Source organism: Xyrauchen texanus, chromosome 12, assembly GCF_025860055.1.
Source record: "Xyrauchen texanus isolate HMW12.3.18 chromosome 12, RBS_HiC_50CHRs, whole genome shotgun sequence".
NCBI classification, from domain to species: domain Eukaryota; kingdom Metazoa; phylum Chordata; class Actinopteri; order Cypriniformes; family Catostomidae; genus Xyrauchen; species Xyrauchen texanus.
The window spans coordinates 17,877,728-17,897,522 of NC_068287.1; the positions used below are offsets into that span (position 1 = coordinate 17,877,728).

General features: G+C 38.6%; 1 protein-coding gene across 2 annotated transcripts; it reads right to left on the bottom strand.

Annotated features, from left to right (window-relative positions):
- Positions 1 to 176: 176 nt before the first annotated feature.
- Positions 177 to 2,711, bottom strand: LOC127653258 (proteasome assembly chaperone 3-like). 2 transcript variants are annotated; one of them, XM_052139886.1, is made up of 4 exons: positions 2,575 to 2,711; positions 2,319 to 2,453; positions 1,683 to 1,911; positions 177 to 1,586 (listed from the first exon to the last, which is right to left on the bottom strand). In XM_052139886.1, exons 3-4 carry the CDS (start codon positions 1,896 to 1,898, stop codon positions 1,434 to 1,436), a joined length of 369 nt encoding a protein of 122 aa, XP_051995846.1. In that variant the 5' UTR covers positions 1,899 to 1,911; positions 2,319 to 2,453; positions 2,575 to 2,711; the 3' UTR covers positions 177 to 1,433. The 2 variants fall into 2 exon arrangements, with proteins under 2 accessions (XP_051995846.1, XP_051995845.1); XM_052139885.1 differs by having other exon boundaries at positions 2,319 to 2,709.
- Positions 2,712 to 19,795: the final 17,084 nt, after the last annotated feature.

Here is a 19,795-nt window from a genome sequence, read left to right on the forward strand (position 1 = left end):
AAAAGCAAAAATGAAGAAATATTCAATACTGAGAAAGTAGAACCTTTGAAGACCCTCTTTTGACCAAATCCAAGACTTTTTCAAGCAGTTCTGGTAAAGTGGGACAGAGGAAAAATTATTCTCTAGAAAATATTTACAAAGTATTTGGATTACATTTTTATATTTTCTTATACACTTTCACATCATTACATTGTTAACTTTTACTTTTTTATAACCTTAACATGATTTACATTAAATTTCTGTCATTTTCTGTACCATTGCTTTTCCCTCCAGTGGGAAAATTAAATGAGCTCTGCCACACATCCCAAAATAAAATCATCCATTTAAAACCTCAAAAAGATAAAGGGATAGTTGACCCAAAGATTAAAAGTCAAATCTTGTTCACCCACATGCCATCCCATGTGTGACTTTCTTCTGCTGAAAACAAAGATTTTTAGAACTGCTGATGTCAAGGTTTACATTAAAAAAAGGACTTAAATATTGATCTGTTTCCCACCCACACATATCATATCGCTTCTAAAGAAATGGATTAAACCACTGAAGTCTTATGGATTCATTTTATGCTGCCTTTATATTGGCACCCATTCACTTGCATTTTATGGATCTACAGAGCTGAGATATTCTTCTAAATATATTCATTTGTGGTGAGTAAATGATAAGAGAACTTTAATTTTACTGTGAACTATCCCTTTAATTGTTTACTTCCCAAAGATTTGTTTAATAATGATTTAAGGAAATTCATATTGATACAATGGTGATCAAGCTTAAATGTCACTGAATTTATCTTAAACTTGGTCACTTTGACCATATTCACCCTATATTATAAAATTCGCAACACATACAATCCACATTAAACACGCAAATACCACTAGATAGAGGTAACACAAGAAATGCCCTGAGAAATGTAATGATGTTAGACTTTTTAAATTACAACAGTAAAAAAAATAAATAAATAAAACTAAACTGAAATAACAAAACACTGAGAAAACAAAAGCGAAACTTAAACTTACAAACTGTGAAAACTAATCAAAATTGAAATGACAAATTTAATATAAAATAGAAATTACATGAAAAATCCTAAACTATAATAACCCTGACATGGCAGAGAGTGGCATGTGAGGCTAATGTGTATCCTGGCCCTTCTCCAAAGTGAAAGACATATAATAATCACCAAAGTTAGAGGTAAAAAATATAACTTTAATTAAGCATTAATTAATCTAATACAGTTTAAAGCCATGCACTAAGACTGAGGAAAAGCGAGTGATCTTGGACAGTGCTATCAGTTTTAAATTTCAATCTCAAGTATCTGGTGTACACCTAAATTCAAGACAGAAAATCCAGGTTTATACCAAAACAGGACAATTATTTGTGCAAGACACATCACTTGTCCTCATCCAAAAATAGTGCGCTTGTGACCTCCACAAACATTCTGTTTACCAAACTTGACACCCTTTGATCATATCTTTAACAGTTTTCATAGTTTCAGCACTATTGTCTTTAAGAGAGAGGCCCAATAGAACCGGTCGGTTGCCCGCTTCCTGCAAGACAAATGTTGTGACATTTTTGGCATAGACATGTGTCAGAGGCTGCAAGGGAGACAAAAGGACAAGGGTGAAATACAAACATGTCTTTATCTCACATACTGAACAAGAAATAACCACCGATTGTGTGTAATTGATTACCTCATCCTTTCCTAAGAGTACTTTGGTAGTGAACATGGGTACATCGATGTCACCAGACCTCGAGTCAGATGTGATTGACACAAGAGTCCCAATTTTTCCATATTGTGTCAGAACTATGAAAATGTAGTTGCTGAATTCTGTGCAAACAACTTGAGTTGGGATTCCATTTATAGTTTTTTCTGTCTGTCTTGATTTGATGAGGGGTTGAGGAGCCATTATTTCAGTTCACCTGTAAATGAATGAAACTAAGAGTTAGAGACATTCAGCACTGATACATGCCTGGAATAAAAGTATTTAACTTCACACAGATAAAAAAAAAAACGGGGGATTCAAGAAATATATTTTATTAAATAAGAAGCTAAACATGCAGCTCATTTATTAAGCTCGGAATGATGCCATGCTTGTCCAATGCAGTTTAGAGCTGAATGCTACTGCCGAAGTGGGGAGCTACAGCGAGAGCAAGCGACATGTTGACGCCGACACCGAGTTCTCAAAAGCAGTCACACGTCACAGGAAACACCAAGGCTTCAAAATTTCCCACTGAACATCGTCGGTTACAAGAGTAGAATTTGCTCATACACTTATACAGTGCTTCAGTCGCATATAAACGGTTAAAACAAATGTTAAATTTCTTACCGCTAGTTTAAACTGGTAAAGTATCCCATGAGACCGTTAATATCCCATGAATCCGTTTATAAACAGCGTCTTTGCGAAAGTGGATGTTGCATCTGCGCACACGATAGAGGTGAAGATGCGGTCATCAAAAATGGGCTGTGTAGAAGATTGTATTTCCAGTCTGTTTAATTTATTTCAAAATAGTGTTTTATATCAACTTGACAAATATTTAAGACATATATTTTGTTCAATTTTAATAGACTATTAATATTTATACATTTTGCTGGAATAAATATCACTTCTGATATGCTGGTCAAAGCAGGGGGTGTTCGCGTGATATGAGCGTGAAGCGATCGTCTGAGTTCCGCAACTGCTTTCGGGTCCTTGAATAACGTGCTAGGAAGGGCAGCCGGTGGACTTATTTGTGCCCTCCTAGGGAGTTGGTGCACTACGCAGACAGCGTAGTATGCGTAGAGGGAGCGGCAGCACTTGGTCAAATTTATTTTGATGTAGTCGATTCTTTAACTGATCATTTCTGTGTAATATGAAAAGCCTCAAAAAGTAAAAACATGACGGACAAGAAAATTAAATCTACTGCTCATTAGAAATGTAGCAAGTTTGACCCCATTTGACTTTCGTTCTATTTCTTAACACAAAGGGAGAAATTGTGAGGAAAAAAAAGTTGTGCTCAGTGACGTCATAAAATGCCAGTTTATGGTGAGCACCTGGGGGCCCAAATGTAGCTACAACTTACAAGTCTAATACATTATTGTATGCAACTCATGCCTTGTTCTAAAAGAATACCATAAGGTTAGGTGAAAAACAAACGCGCCACTTGCGTTGGACATTCACATTGGACATGTCTCTTCTGCGAGAAACGGCAGCTCCTCTGCACAGAAAATAAAGTTATCTATGGGGTCATATGCCAAATTTCTTCTTTAATAACATCATAATAAGCTGAGGTTATTGCTACTTCAAGGACACATGTACTTCATCTTTATCAGCACACTTGGTTGTGATTGGTTAATGTTGTAGCTATACTGTAGGCCTACACCTATATAGCTACAGAGAGTGGCAAAAGCGGCAAACGGCAGTTTATTAATTCTTTCCTTTATTAAGTTATTTTATTGAGTTTACTTGCATGCAGGCATATAAATTGTAGTGTACTATAGGTTCAATTTGAATAATTTTGATTTGCTTTTGTGTCTTTTCTATAATCTCCTGATTATTTTAGCATTGTAATACACCCAGAGCTGCTGATCTGAGCTTGAGCTGCACAGCAAAAATAGGCTAAATGGCGAAACTATACGCTCACTGCCAAGTCTGGGACGTGTCAACTTGCGACTCATGCTTGCAGTGGGAAAGGTGTAATCTGTTTATATGGGTGCCGAAACAAAAATGTGCTGCTCACGCCTCTCTCACTCCCTGCTCTCGGAGGATGTGAGAGCCCAGCGTTAGTGCATGAGATCAGCAGTTATGCTGCACCCTTTCGTGTGATAGGGTGTTCAAGTGAAAATGTGTTTTGTGTATCTCAAAACTGGTCCACCACAGCGATTAGTAACAACAGAACACAACACAGTTGCACACAAACCAGTGAACAAAACTTACAAAACATGTCTGAAGAGTTTGTAATCGAAGAAAATATGCATTTCAATGTGCAGTCTATGTTTGAACCAGAATACTCAAACAAACAGAGAGATAGATGAGTCTCTTTAAGCAGAAATAAAATGTAAACTATTCGTCCCTACAAATCGTTTATATTTAATTAATATTTATGGGATTCCTTGCATTAACAGCCATCTTCAGGTCATCCCACAACATCTCAATTGGATTAATGTCTGGACTTTGACTCTGGCCATTGCTGTTGTTGATTTACTTTTGTGTTTTGGTTTATTGTCATCACCCAACCTCTTTTACGTTTCAGATGGTGGATCACTACCCTGACATTCTCCTGTAAAATCTCTTTATACAATTTGGAAGTCGTTGTTCCCTCAATGAATGCAAGCTGTCCAGGTCCTAATGCAGCAAAGCAATCCCAAACCATGATTCTTCCTTCATGATGCTTTAGAGTTGGGATAAGATTTTGGTGTTGGGGCATGGTTCACATGCTTCTTGAGAAGTTTAGACTCTGTCAGTTCCCAGACTCAGGGGCGGACTGTGAAGAGAAATCGGCCCTGGATTTTTACACATGTATTTTACATACATCACTGTCCTTTTCTGTATATCGCGGCACCATTTTGCAGCCCTCTTCAGGTAGTCACGGCCCATTCGGCATAAAGCGGTGCCCCGCTTTAGCTTATTGCAGCCCGTTCAGCCTTGTTTTGTCGCCGGCCCACCAAGAAAAGTCCTGGTTCTCCCTATGGCCAGTCAGCCCCTGCTCAGGCTGTACTGTTTTTATAAAGCTCGGCATCTCTACAGTCCACACATGCAATCTCAGCTCAATGACTGGAACACCTGCCTCCAAATGAGCCTTTTAAATGTCATTAGCCCAGAGTTTCACATACTTTTTCAACCCTAGACTGTGAATGTTTAAATGCTGTTTTCAGTATTGACAAGAACAAGTGCAGTTAATTGTTTGTCATTACTTTAAGCAGATTGTGTTTGTCTGTTATTAGGAGTTAGGTTAAGATCAGACCACATTTTATGAATAATTAATGAAGAAATGCAGGCATTTCCAAAGGGTTCACAATCACATACCCTTTCTTGCCACTGTATACAATTGCCTATTGAGCAATATGTTAATAATTTTCACCTTAAGTAAATTCATGTTTTTGCACTTCTGAAACGTACTGCAAATCATGTGAAATTGTTTTATGACACATGGCATACAATTTCACATTGCAAATTATGACAGCTTGATGTAGCCCTTAGGCTCTTGCAGTGCATTTTCTAAATTTATATAAAGTGCATAAAGGCATAACATGATTTTATAATTTAATTATATAGTCACTTGCTTCCCATTATGAATGTGTCATGTGGGCTGTTGTCACTGTACTCACTATGCAATGGAGATCAGCTTGTTGCAAGCTTAAATATTTGATTAATAAGGAGAATTTCCAGAAGGGCAACATAGACATGCACATCAATTTCAAATTAGTTAATAATTATCCTCTCTATCCACCCGGAACAACTTTATTGCATGTAAAATGTGTGCAGTTTGTCTGGACAGCCTGGTTGCCTTGCCTTGTCAGAGGATCATTTGTGGATGTGTCATACTTTTACTGAGTCTAGTCAATTTAACAGTGTGCCATGTTCACTGGGGCTGCGCTTTGTGTAGCAGACTGGAGCTACTCTGGCATACTTACTCTGAATCCATTTAGCTTTACATCAACCTGAAAGAAGTTGCCATCTTTGCACTTTTGTCGCTAAACTGACTAAAAGTGCTAAGGCTTTTTCATTCTCTCTCGTTCTCTCTCTCTCTCTCTCTCTCTCTCTCTCTCTCTCTCTCTCTCTCTCTCTCTCTCTCTCTATCATTCTCTCTCTCTTTCTCTCTCACATACAGACCATCTAAATATGGCAGGTGAATGGAGTATTAGTTCTGTTAAATTACATTTAAAATGTCACTAATTTGTATGAACTTATCTTGTTTCACAATTAATTCTACAATGTGGTGTCGGTCAGTTCTTTTAATGTAGTTCATTATCAGATATGTTTTTTTTTTACTTCCGTTTGTAAAATATCCTTTATATTCAGATTTTACATGGCACAAAGACTAATTCCAGATTTCCTATAAAGCATTACAGCGTGGTCTTGTGCATAATATATATATATGTATATATATAACGTCCAGATCACCATCTGTTCTGTCATTACACGAAAGGACTTGAGAAATGCAAGATGGTGCGCCCCACAATATTTTGCCATCATGTAAAGTGAAACTCCTCTGCCAAAACAAATCTGAAACATGGTGTTTTTCATCAAAAGCACCATTAAGTAATCACTCTCACAGCTGTTAGCATTAGGTAAAATGGGCATGCATGCAATAAACATACTGAGAAATGATTTGCTCTTCAAAGTGCTATAAAGAGGCAGCAATCAGAAGCTTTATGGGTTTTGTGTGCTCCTGTGGCAGAGGTAGAAATGAATAAGTAGCAAGCAAAATGCCTATCATGACCAATAAAATTAGGAACAAGCACATTCATTGTTCATGAACACCTCCCACAGAAGAGGACTATCATTTTAATATCCCTTTAATGTTCTGGTGGAAATATGCATGTCGTTCAGGTTCTTTCTGTTCCCACAGCAGAAAGATAAGCATGATTGGCTGGCAGGATTTAATTAGAAGTAAATTTTACCCTCAGTATTAGTCCCACATTCTGCCACATACCTACACTCTTTTGTTCAGACTCCCTCTCCTTTTAGTTCTGGTTTCTAATGAGGAGAGGATTATACAAGCAATGATGGACATCCATTATTCAGGTTAGGAGATGTGACTTTAAATGCGATAATTACTTTTTTGTTTCATTCATGTTAGGACTAATTAATAACATTGATTTGAACAAGACTTTTAATTAAGTACCAAATAAGGCCTTTGCTCCTTACATTTGGGTAGTTGATGTGAAATATTGGGAAGCTGACATGTCCTGCGGCACGACATGCTATACTCCATCTAAAACTATTTTAAACACCAATTTGAAAGAATATTATGAGTTTTTATACTTTTAGAAATTAATTTGTCACACTGCAGGATCGTTTAAAAAGGATCTATGAAGGCACATGGGTGATTAAAAAAGACCTAACTTTACCTTATGCTGTACATTCACATAAGTTTTAACATAAAATCTTGATGTTGAAAACAAAAATAAAGCTCACTGGCATTTTATGCGTCAACTACCCATTAACACTTTTTAATCTGAAAGAAGACTGTCGTGGATGAATAATGACTTGTAGAGGTTTGATTAGAGGTTAGCCTGTCAGCTGGCTGTGGATGTCTGGATATATGTTTCATATGTGCAGAGCGCAGCTTCTTGTCAAAATGATGTTGTCAGATTCAGAAGACTTGAGTTAGGGCTCGGGTGCAGTGCAAGCCCACACAGCACTGGGTAAATGCACTCACCAGGGGTTAATGAGAGCTGCCATGGGTCGGTTACCTCACAGATTACTTTCAGCATCATTGAAATTACTGACCAACAACCCCTGCAGCAGTTGTCTTTATTTGTACATCACAAATGAAACATGCAGTGGTGTGGGGAGAACTTAGGCTCATATAGTATATAGAGTATATATCTTATGTTAAGTTTGAAAAATACTCTTTGGTGACCAGGGTTGGGAGGGTTACTTTTGAAATGTATTCCACTACAGATTACAGAATACATGTTGTAAAATGTAATGTGTAACATATTCAGTTAGATTACTCAAGGTCAGTAACGTATTCTAAATACTTTGGATTACTTCTTCAGCACTGGTAGATTTTTTCACTTGTTTTGACTATAAAAACTCAAAAATACACATGTTAAAAAATACATTCTCTGAAAAAACATAAATATCTTATGCAGTGTTGTTTCTCAAACAAGATAAATCAAACTGATCTTGTTTTAAGGATTTGTAGACATTTTTACAGGAAAACATACACAAATTATTATGAAGAAAAAGATTTTTGTCCTAATATCAAAGGTCTTACTAGAAAAAACAAATTATGATCCAACGTGAATTTTCTTGATAAAAAAATATCAATGACAATCAAAATAAAAAATATCGTGTCTGGTAACATGTGCATGTAAAATGGCTAGAAATAGCATTTTAGCTTAGCGTAAAGCTGACAATTTACACAAGGTTTATTTCTCTTTCTTCTGCTCCAAACTTACTTCAAACTTACTTCTCTGTCTGCTCGTATGAATGTAACTGTGGCATGGGGGGCATGGTCATGTGTCAGTCTGCGGGAGAGAGAGAGTGGTAAAGCTCGCCTCTTGCTTCACAATGATCTTTAACACCTGTCTCTCTTATAGTGCTGGAGGGAGACTTAAGAGCCATGCCGAGTGAGAGAGAGAACGGAGAGTACAACAGCCAGAGTGTGTTAACTTATAGGTGTTTGAGTCATTCTATGAAACGGGTGCCATTTGGGTCCGCAACGTTTGATAAGATGCATTAGGCACAAATGATTTATGTGCGTCCCTCAGTTTGACTTACCACCCCGTCACACTAACTTGTTTTTATCTATAAATAATGTACCGTTGCTTTAAATGACATCACAAAGTGGAAATTACATAATTTGAGCCTTGTAGCCACCAACAACAAAAGCAGGCAAGTACTGACATTCTTTTACATTGTTTATTTGTTGCTTTTTCATGTTAGGCAGGGTCCGTCAAGCTCAAACCAGCCACCCCGTCATGCAAAATAGATAGGGAAAACAGTTTTTTATAAAAAAATTTAACATTATTAATGCAAAGAAAATTATATTTCAGATTGAATGCATTTATGCTATGTGAGGAACTTGACCACATGTGAGATCTGCAGCCATTTTGGGATGAAATTTACTATCCCATCACAAGTTTTATTGTGACATGGTGCTAAGGGATGTGATGGGGTGGTTCTGCTTACCGTTTGAATGTGAGTATGTGTGAAATCAAGGATTCTAATATAGGGTAATCAATTTATTTTCTTGTTCACTCACTCACTATCTCTTTCACTCACTCACTCACTCACTCACTCACTCACTCACTCACTCACTCACTCACTCACTCACTCACTCATCTCTTTCACTCACTCACTATCTCTTTCAGTCACTCATCACTCACTCACTCACTATCTCTTTCACTCACTCACTCACTCACTCACTCACTATCTCTTTCAGTCACTCATCACTCACTCATCACTCACTCACTCACTCACTCACTCACTATGTCTTTCAGTCACTCATTCTCTCACTCTTTCAGTCACTCATCACTCACTATATATTTCACTCACTCACTCACTCACTCACTCATGCACTCACTATCTCTTTCACTCACTCATCACTCACTATATCTTTCACTCACTCACTCACTCACTCACTCATGCACTCACTATCTCTTTCACTCACTCATGCACTCACTATCTCTTTCACTCACTCATCACTCACTATATCTTTCACTCACTCACTCACTCACTCATGCACTCACTATCTCTTTCACTCACTCACTCACTCACTCACTCACTCACGCACTCACTATCTCTTTCACTCACTCATCACTCACTATCTCTTTCACTCACTCATCACTCACTATCTCTTTCACTCACTCACTCACTCACTCACTCACTCACTCACTCACTCACTCAATCACTCACTTATGCACTCACTATCTCTTTCACTCACTCATCACTCACTATCTCTTTCACTCACTCATCAATCACTATCTCTTTCACTCACTCATCACTCACTATATCTTTCACTCACTCACTCACTCACTCACTCACTATCTCTTTCACTCACTCATCACTCACTATATCTTTCACTCACTCACTCACTCACTCACTCATGCACTCACTATCTCTTTCACTCACTCATCACTCACTATATCTTTCACTCACTCACTCACTCATGCACTCACTATCTCTTTCACTCACTCATCACTCACTATATCTTTCACTCACTCACTCACTCACTCACTCACTCACTCACTCACTCACTCACTCACTATTTCTTTCAGTCACTCACTTACTCACTCACTCACTCACTCATGCACTCACTATCTCTTTCACTCACTCACTCACTCACTCACTCACTCACTATCTCTTTCAGTCACTCATCACTCACTCATCACTCACTCACTCACTATCTCTTTCAGTCACTCATTCTCTCACTCATCACTCACTATATATTTCACTCACTCACTCACTCACTCACTCACTCATGCACTCACTATCTCTTTCACTCACTCATCAATCACTATATCTTTCACTCACTCATCAATCACTATATCTTTCACTCACTCACTCACTCACTCACTCATGCACTCACTATCTCTTTCACTCACTCATGCACTCACTATCTCTTTCACTCACTCATCACTCACTATATCTTTCACTCACTCACTCACTCACTCACTCACTCATGCACTCACTATCTCTTTCACTCACTCATGCACTCACTATCTCTTTCACTCACTCATCACTCACTATATCTTTCACTCACTCACTCACTCACTCACTCACTCATGCACTCACTATCTCTTTCACTCACTCATGCACTCACTATCTCTTTCACACACTCACTATATCTTTCACTCACTCACTCACTCACTCACTCATGCACTCACTATCTCTTTCACTCACTCATCACTCACTATCTCATCTCTCACTATATCTTTCACTCACTCACTCACTCACTCACTCATGCACTCACTATCTCTTTCACTCACTCATGCACTCACTATCGCTTTCACTCACTCATCACTCACTATATCTTTCACTCACTCACTCACTCACTCACTCATGCACTCACTATCTCTTTCACTCACTCATGCACTCACTATCTCTTTCACACACTCACTATATCTTTCACTCACTCACTCACTCACTCATGCACTCACTATCTCTTTCACTCACTCATCACTCACTCATCTCTCACTATATCTTTCACTCACTCACTCATTCACTCACTCACTCACTCACTCACTCATGCACTCACTATCTCTTTCACTCACTCATGCACTCACTATCTCTTTCACTCACTCATCACTCACTAACTCTTTCACTCACTCACTCACTCACTCACTCACTCACTCACTCATGCACTCACTATCTCTTTCACTCACTCATGCACTCACTATCTCTTTCACTCACTCATCACTCACTATATCTTTCACTCACTCACTCATGCACTCACTATCTCTTTCACTCACTCATCACTCACTATATCTTTCACTCACTCACTCACTCACTCACTCACTCACTCACTCACTCACTCACTCACTCACTCACTCACTATCTCTTTCAGTCACTCACTCACTCACTCACTCACTCACTCATGCACTCACTATCTCTTTCACTCACTCACTCACTCACTCACTCACTCACTCACTCACTCACTCACTCATCACTCACTCACTCTCTCTTTCACTCACTCACTCATGCACTCACTATATCACTCACTATCTCTTTCAGTCACTCACTCACTCACTCACTCACTCACTCACTCACTCACTATCTTTTTTAATAATTTTATTGTAAAATTTTCAAAATTTCATTGGTTCTAAAGATTGCATCCCCATTTCTGAATGTAATAGCAATGTTCTCAAATAATATCTTTGTATCTTTTTCCATTAAATGTTCATCCAACCTCTTTGGGTACTCTTTGAGCAGCTTTTTTTGTAGTTTAGAGAGATGTGTGAATGCGAATCTCCCATTCACCATTATAATGCTCTTTTCAGGTATTCAGAGCATGACCAAAGTTTTCCATTACATCTCCAATTTTAATGTTTCCCATCCCCCAGTTTTATAAAGGTTAACACCAGCAGATCATATAGAGAAACACTTTGTCCATACACCCTGTCGCAGTGAACCACACCGCCGCATCAGTTACCACCCCGTCACAGGGTCATTTTGTAAATATTTTATGGAAAGGAAATTAATGTTACATAAATAAATTTTGAATGATGTTCTTGTTGAATGTAACTTTATTTGTATTTTTTAAGTGAATTCGTTTTTTCAGTACAAACAATGAGGCCATTGAAATGTCGAATTCATATTTCAAGATGAAAAATCTAAGAATAAAACATTGTATTAAATTACAGACTTTCTATTGATGGTTTCTAAAAAGGGACATTTTACTATTAGGAAAACATTAGATTTTAAAATCTATTTCTTGTTTTACTACTCTAATGGTGTACATATTGTCCGTAATGGGGTGGTACAAGAAAGGCTCCAATACCTGAATAAAAAGGATAATATTAATAAGGATTTTGTGCCTGAGGTCCATCTGAAAGGACTAAATATTAAATGAAACAAATGACAAGTCTCTTCAGTAATCAAAATACTTTTTGAATGCAACTGTATTCTAATTACCAATTATTTAAATTGTAACTTAAATTGTAGTGAAAATCTCATTACATATATTCCGGTACTCCCACTGTGTGGAACCAAATGATTTCATTAATATTTCTTGAGCGTTTGCAAGGATGCAAAGCCATAAAATTGTCTGACAGCATCTCCCGCAGCTCTATTCAGCAGTGGTGCTGTGCCACAAAATTTACAACACGTAGGCAATGGACAAACTGTTTTAGTTTGAGTTGTGAGCTTGCAGTCTGAATTTAATGTGATGAGAAATAAAAACTGAAACGTTTCAGAGGCGAAGCAAGTTATTTCGTTTTAATAAAAGATTACAAAGAAAAAAAAAAATCTTTGGAATAACATATTAAGGATCACTGTGTCACAATAAGCCAGGAATGAGCATTAAGAGTCTATTTTGAAAACAGGTTGACTATGCATAAATGATCAGAGTTACTTCCTTCCTCTTGCTTTCAGTGTTGTCATACATGTGTGTTGTCTTTTGCATATTCATGGGCATCTACGTCACTTGAAATACATCATCAGCCCTCTTTGAGAAAAGCTGAATGCACCGGTTCATCCACGGCATCTCCATCTCAGTAGCTTAGCATCTTATTCACGTTGATCTGTAAGGCTAGAATCATGATGTGAGTGGAGCTCAACAATACATGTAATGAAAATTGCTCTTTTACCATCTGGTGCCTTATGTCAGAGTCGCACACGCACACACACAAATTCCCCAAGTGACCACTAGAGTGCTGTGCTGCAATGCTGATAATATTCTCATGTTCAAAGATGGTTAAACACACTGACAACATTAGTTATGTGGCATTTTTAAAGCAGGCTTCACAATATTTCGTCAGATTTATTATTATTTTATTTGTGATAATTAATGATACACATTGTATTTATATAAAAAAGAAAATGCTTGTAAACAATTGTTTTGGAGGACTTCACAGTCCTTGGTAAATTATATTTTTTTCTTATTTGTTTTTGTTTTAGGTTATCAGTTTTTGAGGAACATTCAAAACAATTGCAGTCTCTTTGTAGCAATGAGAATGTTGAAAAACGAACTGAGATTCATGTGACCACAAAAAAAACATGGCATAGCCTATAGGGTATTAAATAAAGTTTGAACTAAAAAGTAGAATACTCTTAATATTTACAACACCATATTAAAAAGATAAAGGATACAAAGTTGCAAAAAGTCCAGACTGCCTAAATCCATATCAGCTCAGCTTTGAATAAGCATACACAGAAATAAATCTTACCAGTGATACTGTTTGAAACGGTTCCTTTAAAAGAATATCACGCAATAAAATAATAATAACATACCCAGAACACTGCAAATAAATTGAACATCTTGTGATGTTATAAAAATATAGATTTTGAATTTTAGCCCTCTAATCTGATTGGATCTGCTGTGTTCCAAGAGTTCTTTAGTATAGTAAGAGATATTTCATATAAAAGCACTGGGAAATTTCACTGTTTTTATCTACGTTTGCAGTGTTCCAGAAAGTTCTGCGAGACTCTGCTTAGCTCAGCCCCTCTTTGATACTGCTTTGGCTTTGTTTAGAGCCATTTTAGTTCATGGAGCAAAATTAGACTAAATAAATGACCATGTTGTGTCTAAAATGTAAGTAATTCGATATTAACTTATTGTATCTGTTGTATATAAAATCACTGTAAATCGCAATCATGCTGTTGCATTGAATATCAGTATAGCTGTGAGTACCTTGCTTTCACATTGCTTTCATGTACTTACTTTTTAATATAATCTCCAGGTGTGTTATAAGATCCATAAAAAAAACCATTTTCAAATAAAGAAACGTTTCCATCCCAGAGTTCGATTAGAGAAAATAATGTTGTAAACTTGGAGCCATATCCTTGTGGTTTGAGTGCGGTGATTGGGGAAGTGTTCATTGGTGACAGAATGCAACGTAATTAAATAAATATTTTAAAAATATAGATACATGTCATGCTGTCTACAACTGCATTTGATTTAAAATGCAAACAAGAGATTAACATACATGAAAGTGGAAGATAACACATATAGTGAACTGCTATGTTGAGCCACAGAAACAATTTCAATGACTGACGTTTACTGCCTAGTGCATCCAAGTTAGTTTAATTTATTTATATAAAAAAACTTTCTATCGTCCACAGACAAACTATATGGGCTAAATATGGTTTGATTAAGCTACTATTTGGAGCTGGATATGACAACATGTGGATGGTGATAAAGATCTATTCAGTACAGACCGATTACACTGTGAATTTGTCAACAGTAGGTCGAAAGTTCTACTGTTGAAATCAGTCTGTCCTTACTGAAATTCGAATCCCTGACTCAGGGTGGCCAAGGCTGGGATAGCTGTTTAAAATATGGTCACAATATGAGATCTATTTTATGGATGAAATGTCCACAGAGTGGCGACAAAAGAGATTAGTATTTATAGTTGTAAATTATGTAAAACAGTCAACAGGAATTCAAATTTTATTAACTCTGTACCTTAAACCTAACCATCAGTGGAGAAATGAATTTGAGCACCTCCTAATCAGGCTCACCATTGTTTATGTGAAGGTGATAACATCCTGGTTCCCATTGAACAAGACCTGTGTCTCAGAGATTGCTTGCGTGTAGCACTATCAGTAGCTCCACATGGAAATATATCCAAGCTGAAATTGATGCAAAAATATCTGATGGACGATGGTGCTTCTCAGTAATTCGGCTGAATGGGGTATGTCTACATTATAGGGTACCGGACATTTTTTAGAAGAAACATGTCGATTCCCATGGAATCATTTTGTTTAGTACAACAGCACTCTTGCTCATGTGATATTGCTTAATTTTACATTGCACCATAGTACTGGTAGCAAAATACATGCAGCATGAGTCCAGCCCTAACCCTGCAAATCTAATGCAGTGACATTGTGCAGTTGTGAGGTGACTGTAACTCAGGTCCAGCAACATGCAGGGCAGGACTTTTGGAGGTGGCCGTAGACCTACCGAGGGCTGAAGCTATTTAAGAGCCTCTGCAGTGTATGTGTGAGAGAGCAGGACAACCAACTCCAATACTTCAGGCTGACCTTGCATAATTCAGCTCCACGATGCCAAGTCACAGCTATCCCTCTGCGAGAAAAGCCTACTGACCATATGGGTCTTACCAATAAAAACAGTTTTCCTTCCTGTCATACAAACACCGTCCACCCACAGAAATGCACATGCAGCATTTAATGTTGCAGCTGCCCACAAATGCAATGAGCCACAGGGAAAACATGGGATTTTACAAAAATAAACCGCTGTAATTTAAGGTTAGGGTTGGGTTAATAAAATATGCATTCTCGTTGACTGTACATCATTTACAACATAACTACATAATCATCTACAAGCTTTTGGGTCATTCTGTGGACATTTCACCTGGAAACTGGAGTTCATACGTACTCATTTGTTCAACAAAACTTCCTGCCTGACCAAACCAACATAAAAACTCCTTATTGTTGAGACCGGGAGAAATTTTCTGGAAAGCTTGTCCTCATAAGATGAATGTTGCTTCTTATTCAGGGTGAATATAAATAGATATATTGATTTGTGCATGGGGGTGTATTAGTGTGGATGAGGTAACAAAAGACACAACAGCTTGTCTGATTAGTTTGTTGGTCAGAGTACGAGAGGAAACCATTGGAGGTCTGAATAATCAAAGCATCCTTGTTCGCTGCCTGCCAAAAGACCCCCTCATTACTGGGATGTTGACAATCAGCTACAGCAATGGTGTCACTATTTCCTGGTTCTTGGAGGCGGGTTCCCTTGAGTGTCATGGGGGAAGGCATCATGAAGCACTTGTGTGATAGAGAGAGATGCTTTTTAAAACAATAGCTTGTCTTTTCCAGCGCTTTCACATATTCTGAGCTTTCTGCCATGTTCTGTCCACAATGTTCTTTCCTGTTCCATCTCTCTAGTGGCACTAATTACATGGCTACACCAAGCTATTACTAGTAATCCTCTTTGTTTATTTTAAAGCTGTCTTTGTATGTGTGTGTTTTTTATGTAGACTTGGTTTCCAGGCGTGTATGCAATCATGCATATATGTACAATCACTACTTCACTAATTCTACAAGATTGAAAATAACTCTATACTATCATTCCATCATTTAACTGTTGCTCAGAATTATAACAAAATCTTGAAAAATAATCAAAAGGATCAGACATCACTCTGGACCTCAGTGTGATTAACTGGAATCAATCAGTCTCTTTAGGAAAGAAAAATCACAAATGAGATCTCCTAGACACCAATAAGATTAAATGGAGAGCAAATTGAGAGTTTGCTTCTCAAATCTTCCTGCTTCTTAGAATTTTCTCTCGAGAAAAAGACTCATCTTCTCATGTGTCTTCTCTAGTTTCAGATAAGATCAGTTTTGCCAGAGTACCGATGTTCAGTAGTAACTTAAAATGTTTTCATCTAATTGGTGATCATGTTTTAAAATGATTTTCAGCTCTATACTTCTACTGTCAAGTATGTCATCCATCCATCCATCCATCCATCTTCAACTGCTTATCCGAAGTCGGGTCGCGGGGGCAGCTGCTCCAGCAGGAGGCCCCAAACTTCCCTATCCCGAGCCACATTAACCAACTCTGACTGGGGGACCCCGAGGCGTTCCCAGGCCAGTGTGGAGATGTAATCTCTCCACCTAATCCTGGGTCTTCCCCGAGGCCTCCTCCCAGCTGGACGTGCCTGAAACACCTCCCTAGGGAGGCGGCCAGGGGGCATCCTTACCAGATGTCCAAACCACCTCAACTGACTCCTTTCGACGCAAAGGAGCAGCGGCTCTACACCGAGCTCCTCACGGATGACTGAGCTCCTCACCCTATCTCTAAGGGAGAAGCCCGCCACCCTTCTGAGGAAGCCCATTTCGGCCGCTTGTACTCGTGACCTAGTTCTTTTGGTCATGACACAGCCTTCATGACCATAGGTGAGTGTAGGAACAAAAATTGACCGGTAGATCGAGAGCTTTGCCTTTCGGCTCAGCTCTCTTTTCGTGACAACGGTGCGATACAGCGAGTGCAATACCGCCCCGCTGCCCCGATTCTCCGGCCAACCTCCCGCTCCATTGTCCCCTCACTCGTGAACAAGACCCAGATGTACTTGAACTCCTTCACTTGGGGCAATACCTCCTTCCCTATGCTCCTGAGCTATGAAATATCAGCCTCTGAGTAATAAAATCCTCCTCTGGGTTATTTACTAACATAATAGCTCAAATCAAAACTTATTTATAGTCTCATTTGAATGATTCATTATAAACTACAATGTAACTTGATGCTCTTACAAAGTATTTTGACAAATTTGATGAGCTGAGAGAGGTTAGACAATTTTACACAGAAAAAGTTCCCATTTGGTCATGTTAGTTGTACACATCATCCAAATTATACTTAGTTTGATTAACTTGTGACTTCAGCTGTCACAGCAGGACTGGCACATCTCACGAAATTCAAATGATTTTTTTCCACCATTCAATTGAAATATCAATTAAACATTTAATTCAATTCATATGGAATCCAAAGTAACCACTCTGATGACTCTGTTCTATTGTTGATATAACAGACGTTAATTTGATTAGAACTTTAATTTAAATGTATGTTTATGATGTGAAGATTCATCCTGGTGTTTTGGAAGACAATAAGTATCATAATTTAGAAGACCAGTTTAATTTCCATTACGACCAATGCTTTGCTCTAATTTAAAATAGAGCCATGAGACATTAAAAGTTAATTTCATTATTATTACTGGCATCATTATGGGACTTTACCATAATGAGCATATTCACAGTGGAAAACTAAAGCATGACAACATGCTTTCGTTGCATGCTACTGTATAAGATACCTTGGTATTCATACAGAAAATTACATCGTTAAAATTGATCAAGTGTAAGAGGAAATATCAGGAGCCATGGAGTGAACCTCCTTTTCAAACAAAACCTTTATAACTTGTTATCAAATTGCAATCTAACACACTGCCATCAGACCCCTGTTGTCATATAAATCCTATGTGTTGACCCTCATTGCATACATATATAAATGAGCAGTTATAAGCGAATAGAGTTTTGCTGATGAGATTTGGGAAAATATGAGAACTTGATTTGAACTATAGATTCACACAGATTAGGTAATAGAGTGTGTAGCTATATCTCCCCACAAAGCCAAGAAGGAAACCTTTCTTCTAATAGTATGGAGCAAAAGTTTAAGGTTTGGCTGGTTAAGCATGGCTCCATTAGGCTACCAGCACATCTTGACCAAAAACACATCTTTTTCCATTGACGGCCATTCAAAATTGGCAGTTTGTAATGAAGCATCCATCCATCCGTCTGTCTGTCTCCATCGTGAAAATTGACATACTGTTGTCTGTTGGCTGCCTTTCATGTCACAGTTTAGGATAGTTGCTAGTGGCTTGGGATTATGCTTGTTCTTGTGGTGCCATAAGCTGTAGGCCTAATCAACGTTGTCAATACATTGGTTCCAAAACAAGGAGCTCAAAAATACCTGAAGAAATCTATATGTTAGCATTCCCATTCATTTCAATGGCATCTGCTCAGCTAGCACGAGGTTCCCCCGGAATTATTAATAAGTATGAATATGAGGTGGACAAGGGTGTAGATTTGGCTTGAACATTGGGGGGTGTTGCAGCGTGAAACATTTTCATGTTTCCATTGATCGTGTTATAAATATTGGTTGGGAGTGTTGTACTTGCTTGTTTTGATTATTGTGGGGGGTTACCTCTGCTGCAGGAGCAGCGTTTTCAGGTCCAGCTCCAAACCCGACAGGTATTGTGGAGCTTTGAACAGGGGAGTTCTTCAGCTGTGTTAGGCAGCCATGTTCCCACCCTACATCACGCTCATGAAGATGGGGGCACAAGATGATCCAGAGGTCTTCATTGAGCTCTTTGAGTGGGCGGCCATAGTGTGGGTCTGACCTAACACCAAGTGGGCAGCCTGATTGTTGCCCTTGCTGTCTGGGGAAGCCCAGCTCTCAGCCCAACAACTTCTGGTCGCTAACATGCTGGTGTACACAGACCTAAAGTGTATCATCTTGTAACAGGTCAGATGTGACCCTGAAGAACACCGGCATCGCTTCCGTATGCTGCTGTACAGTGAATGCGGTCACCCGTTTGCCTTTGCCCAACAGCTCCACGTCGGAGGTGGTGGCTGGCAGAGGATCGCGCAGCAGCCTCATGGTACTGGAGCAGTTCGTCGGCTGCTTGCTGAAAGAAAAAGCAGAGTAGGAACAGTACCACTACCACAGATGGCTCCCCGGCCTGAATCAGGTGATGAAGATATGTGGTGATGGGGGTGTGGCCAAGCGATATCTGTAGGGAGCGAGGCCAGGAGAGGGAGAGTGTTAAGGATTGACACCTGTGTGAAATTATCTCTAACAGATGTTCTGTGCTCCAGTGAGAGCTGGAGAGAGATAAAAGTGCAGTCAAGACCACCGGAGGACAGAGAGGAGGGACATATGCTTGCTGTGTGTGATTAAAGATTTAATGTCA

Coding starts and splice junctions, on each gene's coding strand:
- LOC127653258 (XM_052139886.1), bottom strand. CDS start 1,898: ATGGCTCCTCAACCCCTCATCAAATCAAGACAGACAGAAAAAACTATA. Junction 1,587..1,682: donor TACTCTTAGGAAAGGATGAG/GTAATCAATTAC, acceptor TCTCCCTTGCAG/CCTCTGACACATGTCTATGC.